The 23,468-nt window shown below is 42.1% G+C and overlaps 1 protein-coding gene across 1 annotated transcript in view; it reads right to left on the bottom strand.

Annotated features, from left to right (window-relative positions):
- The window catches only part of LOC141781136 (adenylate cyclase 9), a 45,665-nt gene continuing 22,197 nt past the window's right edge, over positions 1–23,468 (bottom strand). The window contains exons 2-10 of the mRNA XM_074656662.1: positions 15,201–15,373; positions 10,992–11,102; positions 10,362–10,618; positions 9,494–9,596; positions 8,772–8,980; positions 6,254–6,413; positions 5,826–5,968; positions 5,650–5,673; positions 1–3,800 (exon numbers count right to left, since the gene is read on the bottom strand). Of these exons, the coding sequence (XP_074512763.1) occupies positions 2,480–3,800; positions 5,650–5,673; positions 5,826–5,968; positions 6,254–6,413; positions 8,772–8,980; positions 9,494–9,596; positions 10,362–10,618; positions 10,992–11,102; positions 15,201–15,373 (2,501 nt within the window). The 3' untranslated portion in view covers positions 1–2,479. The remainder of the gene's footprint in view (positions 3,801–5,649; positions 5,674–5,825; positions 5,969–6,253; positions 6,414–8,771; positions 8,981–9,493; positions 9,597–10,361; positions 10,619–10,991; positions 11,103–15,200; positions 15,374–23,468) is intronic.

Below are 23,468 nucleotides of genomic sequence, written 5' to 3'. Positions count from 1 at the left end.
TTATTTTTTTTGTTATGTTTGTGCAGTCTTAATTTGTGCAAAATAAATAAATAAACATAAATATGTTTGGTATGTTTAGAAAAGGCACTGCTCAAACGTCATGATCTTAGAATACCTCATCAAAATTAAGCACTAAACAGTGAACATTTTCCTGTGGAGAAATATTCATTGTTTTAGGCGATGAAAGCAACTAAGAGCAGAAAAAAAGGTAAGGAAAATACAGTTTAAAGCTAAAAGGCACAAGCTACCCTATCTTCACACATATAGGAAACATATTGAACTTTTAGGGTAATGTTAAATGTGGCAGTTGGAAAAACATTTTAAAAATTATTTGACAATAAAATAAAAAAAGGTAAATTTGTTCCTTTTTTTCTGCAATATTGGTCTTGTTTGCATTATTATTAAAAAATTACTAATTATGAAATGGTAATTTAACAATATTGCGGATATTGAAACATTAAAAATAAGACACTGAAGTGGATTTCATGGTAAAATGGGTTGTTTTTTTTGCCTTTGAGCACACAATCCTTTTTGCTAAGAAACAGTGACAGAGATTTACAGTTTAAAGCTGCAGTGGGTAGAAATGGAGCAAATATGATTCAAAAAAGTTATTTTTATAAAACTGTCACTATATCCTGACAGTAGTGCAGGTAATCTGAAAAAAATCATGTGCCTCTGTGTCCTCCGGTGCTCCTTATGGTAACTGCAAGATTTCACAGACCGGAGGAAAACAACCAATCAGAGCCGAGCTGGAGCCTGCCGTCTCTGAGCAGCTGTCAATCACTCGCAATCTCCGATCAAACGGTCAAACTAGTCAGCGTTGATCAAATATGAATCAATATTCTGTTACTGTAATGCCTATTTCTCACCTCAACTGTTTTCAGAAACATCTTGTAGTGTACTGTTTAGTAAAATGAGACAGTTTGTGACCAGTGTTGAGAACAGTTGAGGAAATACCAAGCACCGCCCATCAGCCGGAGCACAGCCAATAGATTTTTTTTAAGCCTGAAAACAGAGCCATGAGGAGGTGCAGAAGTCTAGTTTTCTCTCAGAACACTTGAATTACAATATGCTGAAAGGTTATCATGGGATTTATAGCATGAAATCAATGAAGTCAAAAAGAAAAAGAGTAAAAACACCTATAATACCAAATATTGTTGCACTGCCTTTTGCATTTACAGTGCTATTACATTAAGTTTCATGCAGCTAACGCAACCAGCCGTCTACGTCTAGTAATGTCTTTCAAATCACAGAGATTCGAGAGGGGAGCTTCACATGAACGGTTCAAGTTTTGTGTTACAATAAATACAATAAAAAACATTAAGTTTTGATTTGCGACATTCCACTTTGATTATCCATGTCTTAAAAAGCCCTATCAGCTAACACACAGTGTAACCCATACAGCGAGACCTATACAGTAGGCAGTTGTTTTCTCTAATCAATCTACAGTCAAGACACTCTACAGGTTACAGCAGTGCCTCGTAGGATCCATTGAAACACTCACCAACACTTAACACAGCTTGGGTTCCCTTAAGAGCACGAACACTAGTTTAACCTTGTCTACGATTGCCGTTGTTGCAAGCATGCTGATTAAATGTCGACCATCGTGCCTCAGTGCTGAGGCAGTACAAAGATCTTAACCGAGGCCGAAGAAAAAGCTGCCACATCAGCAACTTTTGTTTTTATTTTTTGCGACTGCGTTCCTAAACTGTTTGTCATCAGTTTCACCAAGTCAGTCGAGTAACTCAGAGGGACCTCTCCTCATTAAACCCTGCACAAGCTCATTACACACACTCACAAACACACCGTATGCATGCAAATACACTCGTACGACACGCGGCCCCGTCTGCCCTTAGCCCGTATTGATTAGTCTCTGCTGTGCCTTTCATTGAAGAGTCCTCAAGAAGAACCTCTGTTGCGTTCTAGTGCAGATTTTACTAATACATATCTTGGGTCTTATTTCCCTTTCGCTTGCCACGCATTGTGATTCTCCTCACGTTGTAGCACTTCTCATAAGGTGAGCTCTTCGTTGATAAAAAAAAAGGCATATATATTATAGCAAAGTATAGTCTACAAAGTAAAGCTGTAACAAAAGCAAAGCACAAAAAAGTTTGCTTATTTACAGTTTTTCCCTTTATGTTATTCTTCCCTTACTCAAAAAGGCTTAGTCTACACACTATTCTACTCTAAAGGCACTTAAAAAGACGTATGAAAGAAACGATTAAGATTAAAGGTGTACAGATATAATCAAGTAAGTTGATGGGAGACGATGGGATCTGTAGCAGGCATGAGGAGGTTCAGAGTCAGCCATCGCATCTTCCCGTTTTCCTCTGTGTGTTCCTGCCTGATACTCACTTTGTGGTCCAGCGACAAGAGAGGAAGCCTGTGTTTCGTTCTCTCTGATTCTGAGGACCAAATGTATTCTACAAACCGGCAGGAACTAGAGCTTAAAGGGTCGAGGATTTACGATAAAAGTAGCTTAAAGTCTGGTTAACTCTCCAACGTTACTGTCATGATCATCATCATCGCATTTGTCCTTCTTGACGTCTTTCTGGGACGTTGTTGTGGGATTTTGGGGTGCGTTATGCTGGACCGAGGATGAGATGGTGAGTTTGTTATTTGCAGAAGAAGGCGGCGGTGCTTCTAGGTGAGACGTAGATCTCTTGGTCTCTGTAGAGGGACGTCTTTCACGGCTGTCCGCCTGCTTCTCATGGCTGAGCCCTGTGGTGGTGGAGGAACCAGTGCTGGTGCTGGGTACCAAAGTGTTGGTACTGCTTGCAGTTATGCCGGTTGCGGGGACCATGCTGGCGATTTCGTCGGTGGGCGAGCGCCCAATGCTCCCGTCCACCTGTGCCCGGATCTCTGGTGAGACTGAGAGCTGGTACTGAGGCACGGGGCCGCTGTCGCTGCTCTTCGGGTAAAGGAAGGTCTTCATCTGACCTTTGCCTTTGACGTTGACTGTGCCGCGGTAATCAAACTCATAATCCATGCCGTTGAGCACGCAGTAGCTCTCTTCGCTGACCTGGACGCGACACTCCACGCCCGTAGTGTCCATGCGACTGGCGATGTTGACCGTGTCGCCCCAGATGTCGTAGAGGAGCTTCGTGGTGCCGATCACCCCCGCCGTCAGAGGCCCGTGATTGAACCCGATGCGGAGCTTGAAGCCGAAGCCCAGCATGTTCTTGTTGAAGTCGTCCACCACGCGCATCATTTCGAGCGCGAACTCGAAAAGGGCGCGGAGGTGGGCGTGAGGATGCGCCGCGTCCGCACACTGCTGCGCGTTGAGACCCGCCGCCGCCATGTACGTAGCGCCGATGGTCTTGATCTTTTCCATATTCGAGAAGGCGGGCTTCCGCAGCAGCTCGTCAAAGTCTCCGATCAGCTCGTTGAGGACGCGATAGCACTCCTTGCCTCCCTCGTAGCTTTCCTCGTAAAACTCGCTGAAGTTGACGATGCTGGCGAATATCACCCCCACGTTGTCGTGGTTCTTGGAGTAGCTCTGGGTGACCTTCAGCTGCTCCGCCACGTGGATGGGGATGATGTTGCGGAGCAGCCAGTCAGCCTGGTCCCTCATGTTCTGGATCTTGATGCGGTGTTGATCCGCCTCCACGTTGCCGTGGTAATGCAGGCGGTGACTGACCTCAAATTCGCGGTTGAGGAACCAGATGAGGAGAAGAACCAGGAAGAAGGCCACGCAGGCCTCGGGGCCCAGCAGGTCCTGTGGGTTTGGGTCTGCTGGGCTGTCAGACATGAAGATGGAGCCGTTGCTGCTGCTGCTGGTGTTGCTCTGGACATCCGACCTGGTGGAGAGACAGAGAGAGAGAAATGTGAGAAAATAGTAAAAAGTAGTGATAAATTTGCAGCTTCTTTCGCTGTAAGTAATCACCACAACTACAGAGGCTTTTAGCAGAAGTTACTTACACCTCAAGACCAAAATTTCAACTCTGAATCATGCAGGCAACACACAAGAACCAGCAGCTGTCTAACAAAAAGAAAGTAAAAAAGTCATAATTATGAAATGGATGGTTAAAGAGGTTAAAGAGGAAGTGGTGCAGAAGTGAGTCCTAAAACCCAGAAATGAGTTAGCATTTTAGCATTTTAGCACTTCCGTTCCCTCGTCTGGAAGTCAATGGGTTTTTAGTTAGATGCCTGAAATAAGGTCTGTGGTTAACACAAGCTGAAGACATTTTAACGATTTGTTCTACGATACAAAATACGTCAGTAAATATCCCAATCCCAATGAATTTTTAAGCTTTTATGTGTCTTAAAAAAGGCGGTTGCTAACAAGTGGCTAAATGAGACTACTAAACGTCATCATGCCGACTCCTTTACAGCCTCGTTGTGTATACTCGGGTTCATGCGACCGTGGTGTAGTTCGTTTATAGCTTAACGTTAGCCTTTACTTCTGGTTATTGCATTTACACTTCAAAAAACATAAAAGCGGTGTTCATTTGTGAAGATTATCTTGCTGAACAAAATGTGCAAGTATCATAAACGTTAGTTTGCCACAGAGCTTATTTTCTGCAATAATCCAAAATCCACAGGACAGGAAATCTACTGTATGGAAAAGTAAATTTTCTCCTTGAAACTTTGCATGGATACATTTGCAAAGCCCGCCCTATAAACGCAAACGTCTGGGCACGCTGGGACCTACAGCCGGGGCACAAGAGAAGTGATGATGAGCGGCGAGGGAGGAGCATGCCTCTTAAATGGAGGGGAAAACATTTAAAATAATAAAGCATGGATCTGTCAGCGCAATCAAGGTTTATTGTGTCATTAATCGTTGACGAGATAATGATGCCACAGAGAAATATACCAGCAATCACCTGCTGACTGCTCTGTTGTGTATATATCTGGTATGGTATTCGCTCATTAGGTTGTAATATCATAATGTATTGTACTCCGCTATTAAGGGCTAAGACTGTAATCAAAATATACCCAAAGACCCTGTTGTGTTTGTATCAGCCATGTGGTCGGGGTAGGCGTGCACGTCGCTTTACACGATTGATTTGAGTGTGGCATCCGGCGTATGCGCCAGCAGAGACGCCTTTTAAGTGGTGTGATGCACATCCTTTAATAAAAAACTGAAATACTTTCAACCTTGCATACTGTATGTCATGCTCATACCTTTTCACCTTGTATAAAATGTATAATACACTGACTGAATAATAAATGTTATGCCATTTACTATTACTGAATATGATTTGCTTTATTATAAGTTGTCTTTCAATCAAACATTAAGATATACAGTAAGTGGAAAAAACTGTTCTTGCAACTTCATTTATAACATTTCTTGTAATTTTTTTTATACGTAGCTGTACAATGTTGTGATTTGCTACTGCAGTACATTTAAGAAAGAATTATTGGATATAACATTACAGACATGACCACTGACTATTTGTGTTACAATTGAGCCATAAATTCACAGACTGACCATACACGGTCCAGCCATATACTGTTTTGACCGAGTCAACCCTTAACGCTTTTCATTCTTGTACCCAACGTATATGTGATGTTGAACTACACCCCTAAAACCGGCTTTGTTTTATGAAAAAAAAAACTCAACAAAAAACAAAGATAAAAAAGAAACTGTCCACCAAAAAGAAGTAAACCATCTTTTACAAAGTTAACAATAATCATTGTACTTACCAGAAAAACAGACTCTTGGCAACACTGGAAGAAACATAAATAGCACTAATTAATGCATCAATTGCATGTAGAAATCCAGCACTATCGTCACATTATCTCTACACTATTACTGAACACACAATATCATATTTTTCCTATCTGCTACTTCCCTTCATTGTCTCTTCAGTGTGTCATACCTGCAGGGGGAGCTGAAGAGCAAGGCAAGCAGAGTTAGTCCCACCAGAGTCGCCAGAACTGAGCGCATCCAGTAGCTGAGCTGGCAGAAGTTACAGTACTGAATGATCGCTATGAAGACGGCACAGCAGATGAACATGGTGAACTGGGGAGAATATGGTGCACAGTCATTAGTCAAAAGAGTCCATAAGATTAGCACATAAATTCCACTGACAGTAAGCAATATTAACATACTGTACAACTGAAAGACATATGTTGAATATAAGTAAGGTCAGATATGGACATTTTACGAGCATACAGGTGAGCTGCTGCTTTACTGATCAATTTGAATGAGAGAGAATAAATCTGCCATGAAGACAGCAATCAAATAACAATAATAGTTTTCAACACACTCGTGATCCATTTCTAAAAATAGAAACTTCAGATCCACCTGGATGGAGAGATGCATATCACAGGCGACATGGGAGAAGACGGCCACAGTGGGCAGGGACACCAGGACGGCTCCTATAAAGTGACGCGCTATCCAGCCTGAAATCGCGCTCATCAGCACCCGAGTGCAGTTCAGCACGCTGTCCAAGTAGAAAGCCATACTGGAGAGGGAAAAAATATGATATAGAGATTATTATAATATATTAAAAATCATATTAATGAAGAGTTTATCATTTCATTTGAGTGTCATGTTTGACCCCGACCTGAATAATGAACTCATTCTAGACATGATTGTCACAAAGCTTCTCAGTACAAGGGTCAGTAAACCAGATCTATTCATTCACAGGGGGTATATCAAAATAATACAGATGTATTTATATGAAAAATAAGTCTGGACCCTTATTTCTAATACACCCTGTCTGAGTTTCAATTCAAGTATCAATGCCAACATTTTCTCTCCCGTGTCTCCTCTTGTCCATCTTTCTCTCTCTGCTTTCCAACTGTCAGAAGACGTTTTAATTATACTTACAGTAGAGCAGCACACCGCCCACTCTATATGGCCACATGATTATCATGGAAACTAATAGTCCTAATAGTTTATTTTTTATTTCTGTGCCATGCCAAACATCTGGTCCACATCTGGGATTACAAGATACAGCTATTTTATAAAACATACATAATATATATGCAAAAAAAGGAGCAAAAACAAATACCCACATTCTACTAGTACTTCAATATTTTTTTTTATTTAACATATTTGAAATAACACATTTCAAATGAACTGGATGTGAGTATTAAGGGGAGACACTACAGGTGAATAAGGTAAACTGTTTAACTAATAAATATCACCATTCCCCAGTTGATTACTGACATTAAGAAGATAATTTTTTGTATTACAAGTTTTCTGAAAATCTTATTAAATATATGCTAATTTGCTTACATTTCCAAAACAGAAATCTGAACGTTGGATAAAGTCAGGTTCAACATTATTGTTTCATTTTGTTGACATATTAGGGAATATTGGAATATTGGATATCTCTTTTTATCGCTCCACAAATCAGAAAATACTGTCAACAGCCATTTTTGGAATAACATTTTCTAGAAAATCAGGCTATGAATGATATGTGAATAAACCCTTCTGTAGAAACGTTCATAATATAAATAGGGATGAAATTGGAAAGTTTGGTGGATGTAAGTGCTGCTGAAGTGGAGATTTCTGGCTTGGAGTCTGAGAAAAAAAATCATTTTGAGAAAATGGCCTTTAAAGATATGTATTGTAAAATTCCTTACATTTTGAGACACTACGGGTGAATAGGGTAAATGTGTAACTAACAGATACTATATATTAAGAGAATATTTTTTTGTTTTACAAGTTTTCTGAAGTTTAATGTTTAAATATGCAAATGAGGCATTCTCTGATGATAACTTTGGATGAATTTAGGAGAAATCTACAGATGCAAGTAGACAAAGTAGTAAAATAAACACCTAAACGTGTATTTTGGATGTTTTCTTTCCAGTAGTCTGAAAGACGACATTTTATGGAAGCAAAATAACCCAAAATCTTAAAATTGACCAGTGCATGACAAAAAAAACTAAATAGTCCTTCCTTTTACATAAAAAAAATACTTTCCAATCGCAGTTGTCTGATGACTTCAAGCAAGTTAAGATAATCCAGATAGCCTGTGTGTAGACAACACCCTTTCAGTTATAAAACCAGACAGATTCTCAGCCTCTCAGTTCTTTTAGATTAAGTAATGGACATCTTGGTGCAGTTTGTCAGAGCTGAGGTGTTACTGTTTACAAGTTGCACAATGAGGAGCAGCTTGCTAAATGTCAAATGTGGAGTAAAGAGCCAATTTGAGTGTTGGAGTTTTGTCTTTAAATGAAATATTAAAAGAGGAAATATATGTAACAATACATTCTAAACATGTGGGGGGTCTTCTGAGGCTGGATCCAACCCATGGGCCCGTAGTTTAAAGGTCCCATATTGTAAAAAGTGAGATTTTCATGTCTTTCATATTATAAAGCAGGTTTAAGTGATATATAAATACTGTGAAAGTATCGAAACGCTCAATCCACAGATAAATAAACACAGCCCGTATTCAGAAACTGTGCGTTTGAAACAAGCCGTCAGGATTTCGGTACATTTGTGATGTCACAAATCTACAATAATTAGACAATTTCACAGTTTTAAACGTAAACATTCTAAATGTGTCCCAGTTTATTTCCTGTTGCAGTGTATGTGAATGACATCAGCTGACAGGAAGTAAACATGGACCCAAGCTGTTTCCCAGCAACGCAATTCTGTTGCCATTCCGTTGAAATGCGCTAAAACTGAGCGTTTCTGATAGAGGGTGCTTACAGGTATATGCAGGCAGACAGTATGAGGAAAATAATGTATTGTTTGAACATTAAAGTATATAAACATGTTCTAGTAGAAACCCAAAATACAAGTATGAACCTGAAGATGAGCATGATATGTCCCCTTTAAGGCCCATTCTCTATATTCGGTATCTCACCGTATAGCAACCAGCAGAGCCACAGCCTCCAGCAGGGTGGCTCCTGCAGTCAGAATGAGTGCTGGTGTGGACAAACTCTGCTGGGAGACAAGCGGTCGAAGGAAACAGGCCAATGAGAGAGCCAGAAACACCAAGCAGCACAGCAGCATGTCCAGGAAAGAACTGAACGTTGGACTGGCGAAAATCTGCACCGGTGCTTGGGTTTCCACCTGGGAGGGAAAGAGAACCAAAGGCATTAATGAAAAAACTTGGAAATTAATTATCCAACAATCAACAATAATTCCAGTAAGTCTCTACTGAAATCTATTCCCAAGTCAGTGACTCAGAGTCTAGACTACACCGCGTAGCAACAGTTGCAGCCACGAGAGCGAAGGTGCACTTCCGAGCTTACGCCAGCAGAGGACATCACAAACTAATGCAAAACTACTTTTAAGGTCCTGCAGTGATTTCTCTTTGCCGCAGTGCTAACAGGCTTCCCAGACAAAACACCAACACAGGTGGATGCCCACAGGTGGAGGTGAGGTGAGGCAGAGGTGGGATGACTGGAATCAGACTGGTTTTACTCTGAAAGTTGTAAAACTCGCAGTCAGACAACTACATTAAGCTCATAGCATTCATGGATAAAGTCACAAAGAAACATATGTACACTCATTAAACATGCAGGCAACATTATGTCATGCACAAAAACAGCTCAAACAGCTCACACACAAAGACACACACACCTCCTCCTGGTAGCTTATCCGGTAAGCAGACTCCAGGCTACTCTCCAGGAAGGTGAGGCTCAGCTTGTTTATGGGAGGTCTGTAGAAATAGTCCTTCATGAGGCTGTCACAGGCACAGAGGAAAAGTCAGTAGACGTTATGTTCAGTTGGGATTTTATACGTTACAATCAACTAGTTTAAAATTGGTTGGAAGAGTGATATTAATAATTGACTTCCTGATCAACTGTACATTATGTTTAAATGTTACAGATTTGTTTAAAGTGATAGTTTGAGTGTTTTGAAGTGTATGAGTATGAGGTACGTATCCATAGTCCATCCATATTTTTGCCGGTTTACCTTGCCGTGAGACAGCTATACAGTCTATGTTTTGACAGGGAACTGAAGCCGTTGTACCCGTCTATGCTCTCGCCAAAGCAACCAGACTCCATTGAAAAAAACTGTAATTATACCTCGCAGAACACGGGGGTTGCTGGTCTACCGTTGCCTTGATCGGTTAGTTTGTTTGTGTTATTGTGTGACTTTGGTTAGGTCAGATTCACCAAACGCGAGAGCATAGATGAATACAACGGTTCAGTTCCCCGTGAGAAAGGGCTGTCTGATGGCAAGGCACAGCAGTGAAAATATTCTAGATATAGCGTACACTTAAACTGATATTGATTTTTTTAGGTGGCTAAAATACATTTTGCTGCCGGCCCTATCCACAGCAGTACATTTCGGTTCCATGCAGGAACTGTTTCTCTGAACTGGGGGCGTTCCAACCGCCGTCTACTGTAGGTAATACGCCGACTATGGATAAGTGCCTTATACAACCCCACTTCAAAACACTCAAACTATCCCTTTAATGTATTTATCCTCAGGTCTTTCTAACCTGTCCTCTTTAATAACATCCACAAAGTGAGCGTCACTCCTCTCCCTGAAGTTCTTGGAGCGTAGAGGGATGAGCGCTGAGTGGTCCATGCCCATGTGTCCTCCACTCCACGTCTTCTTCTCCTTCTCCTGCAGCATCTCGCACAGCGACGTCTGGCTGTTGTTCAAGGCTTCCAGCTGAGGACTGAGCAGGCCGTTCAGAGCCTTGGGGCTGCGCCCTGCAGAAACCGCTGGAGAACACTTCAGATTTGTAATGTCCTGAGGTGAAAAGAAAGGGGGGACAGAAGCTGTGGTAATGGAGTTTTACTTTGGAAACAGGTCAGCAATGATATGAAGTAGTCTAAATATGAAATATAAAGCTGAAGGGTGTGCTACAGTCACACCAATTTAAATGCATGTGTCTGTGGCACACTTCATCTGGGACTCATTCTATTTCTTTGAACTATTTTTAAGTCCTTTTTCCTGCCGGGCCTGAGTAAATGAGTTGGTTCACAATGCCCCAATATTTGTTGGGAAAATAACTAAATCAAATACTGGACATACATCCTAAGAGTGCCAAAGAAAATGTATCATCTTAGATAAACGGTTTAAAGTATTATCTGTTTGGTTTAGGTAACGACAACCGGCTAACCTTGCTGATGTTAGTCTTGTGGTCGTCATGGCAGCCATTGTGCACCGCTCCTTCCTCCAGAACCTGATCCTCCCCTGGTATCAGGACCACACTGCAGGATACACAAGGAGACTGCAGGGTGGTAGAGGTTGGGGAGGGAGGGAGAGGGGGGAGCAGTATGGAGGGAGATGCAGCATATGGGGAAAGGAACGAAGAAAGAGAATTAATACATTGAGAGATACAGATCAAGGAAAGCATGTCAGCAGAGAAAAATAATGACAAGATGGCAGAGATCGAGATCAAGAGTCTTGGGGGAGGACAAAAAATGACAAAAGAGAGATGACAAAAAAACGTGTCGGCGGTGATCACGGCAGCGTTGCGGCAGCAAAAAGGAGAATTCATTTAAACACAAACTAGGGATGCTGTGACAAGTCTAACTATCATCTTACAACATTTGTGTAAAATTGTTTTGTATTTATTCCAATGATGACAATGCAAACGCTAACAAGAGCAGCAGCAGTCAGAGAAACGGAAAAGGAGATGGAGAGCAAACAAGAGGCCAAGAAGACGTCTACACTGGCCCAAGGTCTTTATTTCCATCCCACTCATCCTCTGCAAACAGAATGGAAAGTAAGTGTGTGTGCGTGTGTGTGTGTGTGTGTGTGTGTGCGTGTGTGTGTGTGTGTGTGTGCGTGTGTGTGGGTGTGCGTGTGTGTGTGTGTGTGTGTGAGAAAGAGGTTTATGCTGTGCCACAAATGACCATGACACTGACATGTGCAAGGCACTGTGAAGCATTGAGAAGCCAAAACACACATAATGTAAACACACAGAGATAGCACACACTGTGTACCTGCATGCCACATGAAACGTGCAAACACTTGCTACCACACCTGCCCTGTGAATCCTTTCACACATTCAAATATCATTTAAGCTTTTAGGAACACTTTTGTGATCCCTCAGCGTGAGCCGTATCTGTATTTGTGTGGGAGCCACGATAGCGGATGAAAAGCTGTAAACGGAGGAGTCATCAGTTGAAGGCAGAAAGAATGGAGAAGAAGGACATCCATCTCCCTGCTTGAGCTCATTACCATACCCAGGACCCCCCCTGCTGATTCTCCTGCCTCCCCATCATCATCCCCAACCCCCCCCTCCCGCCACCCTGCCGCCCTCCACCTGGCCTGGCAGAGCTCTGAACGATCTGTGCAGGGATCATGGGGTGCACATGTGTACAGAGAAAAGAGGGATTAATTGGGGTGAATTTTAGGCACAGCGGCGCTTGGATTTGAGGGTAATTATAGGGAAGCTAGTGCAGTGCCCGTTCGGTGCACGTGTCCATTAAGAGTGGGCCGATTGCTTGGCCCCCAGGAGTTCTGCTTGCAGCGTTGTGGAGAACCGCGGTATGGCTGCTTATACGCGCCTAGTGTGAAGTTGATTGGATGAAACATGACAGACAGAAAATACTTCCTTTATAGTTAGATGATGCTGCTGCTGCAGCACCACCTACTAGCCAAATTGCACCAACTTTACCATAGTACCTCAGACATCATATCTACACACGTCCACCAAATGTGGTCCCAATAGCACAAAGCGTTCAAGAGATATGACATTTTTTGTAATATAAGCCCTGCCTACAGCGTTTTGAGGTAACTTTGAGGGCCGGCTACAGCAACACTGTATGAAACATCAACAATTCAAAAAAGTTACTTCTTCTGGCTCGGTCCAGAGATGTTTTGTACCAAATTTGGTGATGATTGCTCAAAATGTGTAGGAGGAGTAGCAACAAATCAGATTGGGACACAATTCAAAATGTTGGAAAAGCAATATAGAAGCAAATGGGCGCGGCTTATCTGGATAGATTCGTCTGGACCCACAAAATCCAGGGACAAGTTAATATTTAGTTGTTGTTTTACTAATAATAAGTAGTATTGTTTGATTTATTATTCTAGATGTTTACTTTAATTAGACTCGATTTTTGTTAGTGTTTTCTTTTGCTGGTTATTTGTTTAATTTAACTATTTTCTTGTTTAGCATATTTAGTTTTTTGCGTAATTAGTATTTTGTTTATAAATTGGGTAAAATTGTGAGCACCTGCAGTTATATAAGTAGGTAGGCAGGTAGGACCAGCATGCACCTGGGTGGGCTTATGGTTTTTTAACCCGAACAAGGGAGGCAGTGACATCCATGTTTGTGTTTGTTTGCTTGCTTGCTTTTTGGTTAAATAAATCATCAGAAACACACACATTTTGCACAATGGACTCTTTTCCCTGCGTCAGTGGTCCTTTGATTTAAGTTTGATTTAGATTTTTTCCGACAAATGGGCACTACAGTATTGAATTTTGTTTCTGAGACTTTAAAAGTCACTGGCCAAAACATAAAATGCACCATCTGGCCAAATTGCAACACATTCATCACTGCACTCGCTTTGGTCCTGAGCAATACACCCGCCAAGTGTGAAGTAGAGCGGATGAGCGGTTCTCGAGATATGCGAAAGACACACAGACAGACAGACAGACGGACAGAGATTCCTCGCTTTATAGTTAGATAAGGTGCTGCACGGTTTTGGCGAGTCAATGACCTAGTGGTACAATTTGGAAGCAAATGAGACACTTCCCCTGAAGTGGACAGATATGTTCTGGATTGATGAGCGGAACATGATGGGTCAGTTATAATGTAGAGTGCCTGCTGGGGAAAACGGCGCTTTTCATTGCCTAATTAATGATCTCACTGTTTTGTTCTCAGATTCCTATTAATACGAATTTAATGAGCACTGAGGTGTTACGCTAATGGAAGCATGTGTGGATGCACGCGTACAGGTGCACACAAAGTGAAAAAGAGAAATCAACAAAGATGCTTTACCCACGCAGGGTGCCTAAGGTCAAAACTATGTAATTGTGTGGAACGATTCAGATGGATGGTAATGGGCAGGGGTGAAATGGTGAATTATTTTTCATTTCCTCCACTCAAGACCAAAAGGAAGCATGCAAAATAAAAATTCAAATATTTATTAAAGCCTCTGATACACCCACATAAACAAAAAGTACACGGAGAGCAGAGAAGATGAACATCAAAGAGGCCGCAGCAGAACATGCAGCTCGGTGTTCTTCCTCAGGCAACATTGGTGTGCAATGAAAAATGATCCCAGAAATATACTTAGTTCCTCAGCAGCATGGCTGATGTTTCACATCATTATCTCAGAGATAGTGTGTGTTAAGGGTGTAACGATTTCATCTACTACATCGATGTACCGATTTATATTCATACGATCCTTCGATAGGTACTCGACAAGTTGTCCTTCACAGGGGACGTACTGTATATCAATCTAAAATCGATTTGCAAGGAAAATAATCTATGGTATCAATATTAAGAATTTGCACCTTGTATTTAAACGTTATATGGATGTATTTTTTAGCACTTTTAATAGTAAATAAATGTTAAACGTTAGTCCGGTTCACGCTGACGTCATCGACATGCAGCAGCAGCGCATCTCAGAAAGACGACAACAAAACAAAGCATGGCTGATGGCAAGTGAGAGATTTTCGAGCCGCGTTTGAGGTCCATCGATTGGAAACATTTTGGCTTTTGCAAAAAGAGAGATGTCCTTGATATATCGCTCGCTGTTTCCAGAATATGCAAAGGCCAGATGGAAAGATTGGTTGTGTTGCTGCTGTATTTTATCTCCAGGTTCAACCACTGTTTATCAACCTGAAGAAATGTTGGTTGCATTTTATTTCTCTACCTTTTGCTTTGAAAGAAGCAGCAGGTTAAACCACTGTTTGTAAACTTGAACAGAAGTTGGTTTATTATATTTTTTGTTAAATGTTGCACTGCCTTGTATCATGAGAACTGAAGCAGCAGGTCCTGAAGTTGCATTTTTTATTATTTTCAAATAAAAGATGTATGTATTTTCCATTGATCGTTGTGTTTATATCCATAATTAATGTATCCCTGATTCCCTTACAAGAAAACACTTTGAGGAATCCTGACCTGCACTGTCCGGTATCTAGCTATTTATTTCACAGTCACAAGGATTGAATTTTTGGCAAAAAAAGTTACTGTATCGATTTCAAGTCCTTGAATCGTATCGTATCGTATCGTATCGTATCGTATCGTATCGTAACGTATAGCTCTAGATGAGCCAAATATCGTCCTTGAATTGTATCGGAGCCATGGCAAGTGATACGTATCGTATCGTTGTAAATATGTATCGTTACACCCCTAGTGTGCGTTTACCTTAGCACTGTCTGGAGGCAGGGTGCTGGCTGAAGGGGCTGCGTCAGGTGTGTGCACCCTGGAAGTGGGACACCGAGGATCTACCTGCTCCGGCCCAGCCGACCCCGACTGAGAGCAGCTACAGAGAGAGGGAGGCTCCACCTTCCTGCCAGAGATCAGGTAGGTCTTCAGGCCTGGAGAGACAGAAACACACAGAGAGAGAGGGGAGAGGATGTCACTGGCAGATGAAACTGGAACATGCCTGAGTGTTGGGTTTCTGTGGAGTTGTTTTAAGATTCAGCGGAGGCTCAGCAGTACGTGGCACGATGAATTCCCTCAGTGAATTACATTAACAGCTTCTCGCATGAAAGTAGAATGAAGAGTGGGAGAAGCAGAGAATATCAATATCTCCCGGTTGAAAAATCCAAGGTCAGCCGCGTGAGTCATTCTTGTTTCCATAAGCATATACATCAAAACGATGTGTGGTGCATTAACGCTGGGTTTTATATCTTGTTTTCCAGCCAACACTTCTTTCAAGCTCCACAGATCCAGTTCGTCCACTGTCATTTCTTCCTCACCCTCCTCGTCACACCCTCCAACTTCACAGCCTGAGGAAGAATCTATATGTATAGAAGCGCTCCCATATATCCTTCTTAATGTATTTTCTCTGTAGTTACTCTTTCATATATGTCTCCCACAGGTGCATGTGCACGTGAGCTCCCCATGACCATGAGACAGTAACAGTTTCAGACACAACAGGCCAGGGCCAAATATTTGAACACCTGCGTCCTCCGACTTCTATCAACATGTTATCATTTCCGTCAGTCCCACAAGGTATGAATGTGTGTGTTTGTGCAACCTTTAGCTAAAAAAATCAGCCTACAAATCAGACCACTTTGCCCAAAACAGTGACAAAACATGGCAATGAGGAGATAAGTCGTTTAAATGATCTAACTGCTTATAAACACAAGGCGTTTCACTTGCTTTACAACATATAGGAAACGCACAAGCCTGCCTATGTCACACTGTCAGTAAGATTTCGTCTTTATTTTCAACAGCCGTAGACAACAGGGTCACCAGGATGCTCCCACAGAGCTCATTTTAATCACCACTGCAGACATATGGCCCACTTCCTGTTTGAATTTCCGTTGCCAACGCTGTTGCTATGACAGATACATAATCAGGGAGATAGACCAGGGATTCTCAAGGCGGGGTCCGGGGCACTCTGCCAGCTTTTTTTTTTACAAAAGTCGTCATAGTTCAACAAATAATATTAGAATTTTTAAATCTATAGTATTGTCAGTATATTATGTTCTAATTAGATCTGTCAAAGTTAATGCGATGATAACACATTAACTCAGATTCATTTTAACACAACAAATTTCTTTAACGCATTAATCCAACCTGCGATTTTTAGGTTGTAGCAGGCTCAGTTTTAAAACTAAAGTGAAGATACTGGCATCATATGAAACTAGAAAAACCTAAGAAATCCATTGATACCAACCATGTCATACTAGCTTGTCACAAAGGAGGTTAAATAACGCTCCAAACTTATGCTACATTTTGGAGAGGAAAAACTGACATGGCCATTTTCAAAGGGGTCCCTTGACCTCTGACCTCAAGATATGTGAATGTAAATGGGTTCTATGGGTACCCACGAGTCTCCCCTTTACAGACATGCCCACTTTATGATAATCACATGCAGTTTGGGGCAAGTTATAGTCAAGTCAGCACACTGACACACTGACAGATGTTGTTGCCTGTTGGGCTGCAGTTTGCCATGTTATGATTTTATGCTAAATGCAGTACCTGTGAGGGCTTCCGGAAAATATTTGTCATTGTTTTGTGTTGTTAATTGATTTCCAATAATATAAATATATACATATATTTGCATAAAGCAGCATATTTGCCCACTCCCATGTTGATAAGAGTATTAAATACTTGACAAATCTCCCTTTAAGGTACATTTTTGACAGATAATAAATGTGTGATTAATTTGTGATTGTTATGGACAATCATGCGATTAATCGCAGATTAAATATTTTAATCGATCGACAGCCCTAATTCTATTCTTGTTTTTTACTTATTTGTTACTTGTTCTAAATGAATCCCAATTAGTATATAACGGTATGAAAATAATATGCATGATAAACATATTGTTTGTTTCCATGAACGGCCGAATGGTGTGTCGCTTTAAAAGTTGCAGATGCAAGGAATTGTGGGGCGGCGTTATCTCCTTTCCTTTCGTAAAGGATGATCCGGTGTATCCTATGCTAAAGGAGATACTAAAGGAAGCATTGAAGCACCTTTCCTTAACATTTAGAGAATTTGAACAACTCTTATCATGACTGCCACTTAGATACTTCCAGGTCATTTCACACAGTTAGGGACCTTCCTAAGCAGAAAATACTTTTCCACTGCAGCCCAAGGAGAACAAGTGTTTGTGACTGAACTCCTCATATTTCCCCATCTATCTGCAGCACTGTGTTGTTGAAAGCCACACACACAGTAACAGGTATCTGTGTGTGTGTGTGTGTGTGTGTGTGTGTGTGTGTGTGTGTGTGTGTGTGTGTGTGTGTGTGTGTGTGTGTGTGTGAGTGTGTATCCGCAGCACAGGTAAGTACCTGTGACCGTGTGCTTAGCCACATAATTCAACTGTCAGTGAGGCTGCAGCTTCCGGCTCTGAGCGTTGTCGGCCCTAAGTACTTCAGACAGGCCTGCCACTGCCTGGCCTCGGCTGAGCCACCCCGGGGCTGCACTCTGACACACTCCCAGAGACCACACATGTGACACGAGGGTACAGTCTCATTGCAATGATAAACACGCACACACACACACACATAGATACAAATACTGAGATAAGCAGCTCAAGAAGCAGACAAAGAAAACACGCACACAAGGAGACGGCACGTAAACACAAGTGCAATTATGAGACGCTCGCAAAATACACCACCTCCAACCGCCCCCACACACCCAGCCAAACACGTATACAGTACACCGAGCCGAGCCGAGCAGAACGGAGGTGTAGATGGATGGCTTTCGCTGTAGCTGGGTCGATAGCCAGGTGGATGAGGATTCAGGGATGGGAAATGAAGGCGGTAAACAGCAGTAACAAAGAAACTAATTCCCCGCACCACTGATGCAGAATGACACAGCAGCGAGAGGAGGCAGAAGGAGACTAAGGGGGAGTTTTTGCCTGCCTCTGAGGAGGAGTATGTGAGAGTGTGACTGTGTGTCAAAGACAGATCCGCAGACACACAACACACACACACACACACTGCGTCGACTGATTTCATTAGTCTGCTAATCAAATCGGTCCCTGCCTCCCACCAGGACATACAGCGACTTCTGCATCTGCTCGTGGGTCAACGGGGTTGCTTCCACCCCTCCCCTCTCAGTTTCTCTTTCTGTCTTGCCATCAGCACAGTGATGTCTCAAAGTACCACAGGTAAAAACATATCTTGGAATGATGTATGTAAGGCAGCGAAGAAAATGTCAAACTCATTTTCCTCATGACCGTGGGAAGAGAGATCTGGTGTGACTGTTCTTTTGTCTGTTCACTGAGATTTCTACAATGCCAGATTGAGAGCATTTGAGCCAAAGAGACTGAAACACACAAAACTACCAAAGCATGTGAGTCACACTGTATTATTTATTAATATACGTAAAAGTCACGATTAATGCAAATCCTATATCTGCTGTAAGAGCAACGGTGCCCGCTGAGTAATAATAAAAGACAGGGAGAGAGAGCCGAATCCACCTAAAGAGAAACCACTGGACCGTACAGCCTCTATTCCCCAATACTGTAACAGCTTATTAAAGATAATGAAGTGTTTCAAGCTAGATAATACGCGCAGCAACACATTTCTAGAGCAGAACATTTGATAGAGGATTAAACAATAATGGCCCAATAATTAAAAAAAAACATACTTATAAAAAAGACAATTACAAACAAGATGCCAGACGTGAATACAAAACTGGAAAAAATGGGGAAAAATAAAACTGTAAAACTGAAGGAAACAAGCTGATAGTTAAGGGAGGCGACAGGAGATCAGCTGCGGCCTGCCCTCTCCATCACCTCATGTTAGGCTTTGACTTATATCAAAATAAATGTGTTGCTGGCTCAGTTTCAGACATTTCGGTGCTCCACTTTTTAGCAGACGAGAGCAGAGAAACATGGTTCGTGCCAGACAGCAATCCATGGCCATCCCTTCCAGAGGTTAATGTGTTTGTATGTTAGATTGATCACATTTTGTTTCAGGTTTCGAGTCCTGACAGCCAGAGGAGGAGAAAGATAAATCGACTGCAGGAGCTTTGCAAAGGTGCACAGCGTGTTATCCGTGTTTGTTTGCGGGAGGGGTCATACGAGATCAAGTGTCTGCAGATGTTTGTCCGCCTGTTCCCTGGCCATTCTGGGATAATCTCTCATCTTTTTTTACGATGCAACCTTGTGACTGCAGCGTTGCCAGGCAGTAAATTGTGGCTCTGAAAAATTGGCCAGACCAGCAGCTGGCTCCGCTGTCCACTTCATCCGAGTCCAGCATCATCAGCATACAGCTGTGCTCTAAAGGCCTCGCGGCGGGGAAAGAAGGTCAGGAAAATCCATGCTTCATGTCGTTTCTTTCCAGCTTAGTGACTGTGGCCTTGTTCAAACCTGGTATTAACATGTGTCCTGAGTGATCGGATCACAAGTGGACAGCTCATTGAGGAAGCATTGAGATCCAATCACTCAGACCACATTCAGAGGTGGTTTGGGCCACGAATTCTCGAAATGGGTGCAGATGCGATATGTATTCTCGATATCGATATTGTGATTCTACAAGTATTCGATATTACAATTTATTGCGATTTTTGTTACCTTTTTAACACTAGATCATGGGGAAAAAGTTGATTCATGGACTTCTAGGGACATTTATTTTGAAAATATCTAAAGTAATACAGTAAAAATGTTAGATTTTCAGCATGTATGTAGTCAGAGAAGTCAAATATATCAGTCATTGTCAGGCATTATTTAGTGGTATTTTCTTTTTAATTTATAAGGGACATGTAATGTTTTATACTTCTGGTGAATATAATCCAATCAATCTTATTTTCATATATGTATTTTATATGTACAGTTCCTTTTGTTAACACCTTATTTTGAAAACCACGTGTATACTTCCGCAAACTTCTCCAAGTCCGTCGCTAGCTCTCCACCTTGGATTTAAAATGTGAGCGGTTGAAATGTGAGCAGGTTGAATCCACTCTTTTTTTTGACGATTACGGAACGGATATGACGTCACGTTACTCAGACTACAACAATAAAAGCGGTAACTTCCTTGTACCTTCAATAGACTCAAATGAAGCAAATATATGGGTTCTGGCATTCAAAAAATGATTTCAAAATTGTAATATAAAAAATCACGATATATAGGTGAATCGTTTGTTTTCCCCATCCCTAGAATATGTAGGATACTACTACTGACATTCATGTAATATTACATCACAAGGTCTGCTGTATTAGTCGTGTTTACAACGTGTTTATTTGCATATAGAGCGTGGAAGTGAGATCAGATCACAAGTGGTCACTGGAGACGCATTCTAACGCCAGGTGTGAACAGACGTACTTAAAGCTGTCCACTTGTGATCCGATCACTCAGGACTCATGTTAATGCCAGGTCTGAACAGGACGTGATACAGGTACATGTACGTGTGTTTGTCCTCTCTCCCTCTCTGATGACCCTGGGCTAATTGGAGCATCATTAGTGGAAGCCTCTAGGCATTATGGGACTTGAAGTGTCCCGTCCTGCGCTATCAGCCAACAGGCAAACAGTAGATAACCTTTCCCCATGAGAGCCCGGTCACATTATCTCTCTCTCTGAGCCCTTTTGTTCAGGATAGAGGAGAGCAACGCGAGAAAAGCACTTTGCAACCAAATAACGCCATCACCTCTACTCCCTCCCTCTCTCTCGCCTCCTCACAGCACGTCCACGCTCCTCTGGGACAATAGCCATCCCTGAACCTCTCTTTGCATGATGCTAAGAGGAGCTCAGTGCAGAGGCTGGGTGTGACAAACAAACATGCACCAAAAAAAAGGGTGTATGCAACACATAAGTTGGGACTGCAGTGATCATTTCAGACACTGCCAATATGGTCCGTGAACAAAGACGGACAATTAGCTGGAATGTAAGTGTCCAGGTACAAAAAGCCTGGCTGCTACACACACTTCCACTGTCCTACCAACGCACACAAAAAAAGAGGGAATTAAAGGATGGAAAGCCAAATTGATATTCAAAGAAATCCTCTAATTTTACCCTTGGGATACACAACAGAAGAAGAGGAGAATAGATAAATTCTGTTTAAAAAGAAAAAGCACACTAATGCAACAGGTAGAGCTATAAATATTAAACTATTTGGTTGTTTATCTCAAAGCAACACCTTTGCTTTCAAACTGCATTTGCAAATCAAGCAGGACAGAACAGCCAACGCTGCCGTCCCGGGGAGGTTTACTAAAAGCACAGAGGGCAACGGAGAGGGAGGGAGAGTTGGCAGATATGCTGCGATCAGCACACAAACACAAACATATCATGTGCCTTATCTTCTGATAATGACAGGTTCGCCTTCCAGGGCCAGGTATCGGAGCAGGAGGGCAGTGGAGCAGGTGGCCCGGAGAAACTAGCACCGCCAAGCTGGGCAGCTCTCCATGCCAGTTGGCACCGCCAGCCAGCAGCCCCCCCCACCTTCTCCATCCACTTGGGTTTACTGTACATCCTGTCCCCGTCCGGGGGGACGAAGGCAGGAGGGACAGAAGGAAACCTGTCCAGTACGACGGGTCGTTAAGGAGGACTTCATTACCGTGGCGTGGTCCGCAGAGGAGAGGAGGGGGAGATAAGATTGCAGAGATTTTGGGAACAAGTAGCGAAAGATGTGGAGGCTCAAGAGAGAGTCTGTGAGTTGTTTGGTGGTGGTGATGAAAAATCGTATGTGTGCTGTCTATGTTTGGACCCATTCAGTCAGAAAACATGAAAGACGCATGCATTTTTCATAAGGAATCACCAAGGGACTCACATTGTCATCTCTGACAGCAAAGGAGAAGCAGAGTTTGTGCGTGACTCCCGAGCCGAGGACGGGTGGGAGTGGGGGAGGGCGAGCGTTGACCTTCCTTTTTATTTATTTTTTTAACACTTCTGTTGAGCCTGTAGGTTTCTTCTGATGCATTAAAAGGCATGCAAGAAACTGAGCAGAATTATTCAGAGTGTTAAATTAGCGGCTCCTCTGTCAGACAATGTCAAGCAGAGACGTCTGACAGCCTTCTGAATAATGTAAGAGGAGAGGATGTTTCACACTTTGCTCAATTTACTACATACATAAACAAGCATGCTGAGCTAAACGCTGATTATTTTAAACACAGATTGCAAGTGTTTACGAGCTCACTCGGCTTGTATCCAACCCTTCATCAATGCCCAACATTATATTTTATTGAAGTGATGGAATTAAAGTTCAACCGTAAAACAACAGAGATTTGTCAATCTGGAAAGATTTTGATGATCTATATACTAGGGATACACCGATCCAACTTTTTCATTATCTATACTGATAGCGATACCTACCTTTGGGTATCACTTCATCATTTTATCCTGTAGGACATTTGTGTGAAATGGTCATAATTAGCATATGAATTCTTGAGTTATGGCGTGTTTTGTGAGGTCACAGTGACCTTGACCTTTGACCACCAAAATCTAATCAGTTAATCATTGAGTCCATGTGGACGTTTGTGCCAAATTTGAAAAATTTTCCTCCAGGCGTTCCTGAGATAACGAGGATGTACGGACGGACGAACAACCCGAAAACGGCGTGGAGGCATAAAAAGAAATAATGTTAATAATGTAACACTATTAAACTACTCTCTTGAGAATTAGATCTTAGTCTAATGTTTCAAATAAATTGCAATAGCCTTGATTTACATTAGACGCAAAGGAGCACTTCTACTCTGCAATGATGGATATGCAGCACGGACTTAATTCCGTGAGCTGATGGTTCAGTTCGTGCCATCTTCAGGGCTCTGAAGCAGGCACATTGTTGCCAGTTTCCATATCAGTCATTTTAAAGTGTCCCTGCTTCTTTTTCAGGTTTATTATACTTGTTTGCTGACTAATGTTGTTTAGTCCCTCTGTGGTGTACAAGAACAGTGGTTCCCCAAACTAAGGGCCGGGATGATTAACTGAAGAAAAAAGCAGAAAACAGAATTAAGACTCCTATAGGTCTTGCAATTGTTGACTTTTTTTTCATGAAACAAATTTGTGGACACAA

The sequence above is a fragment of the Sebastes fasciatus genome, chromosome 13 (assembly GCF_043250625.1).
Source record: "Sebastes fasciatus isolate fSebFas1 chromosome 13, fSebFas1.pri, whole genome shotgun sequence".
Taxonomy (NCBI): Eukaryota; Metazoa; Chordata; class Actinopteri; order Perciformes; family Sebastidae; genus Sebastes; species Sebastes fasciatus.
Note: the sequence above shows the minus strand (reverse complement) of the source record. Positions and strands in the feature narration are given on the sequence as shown.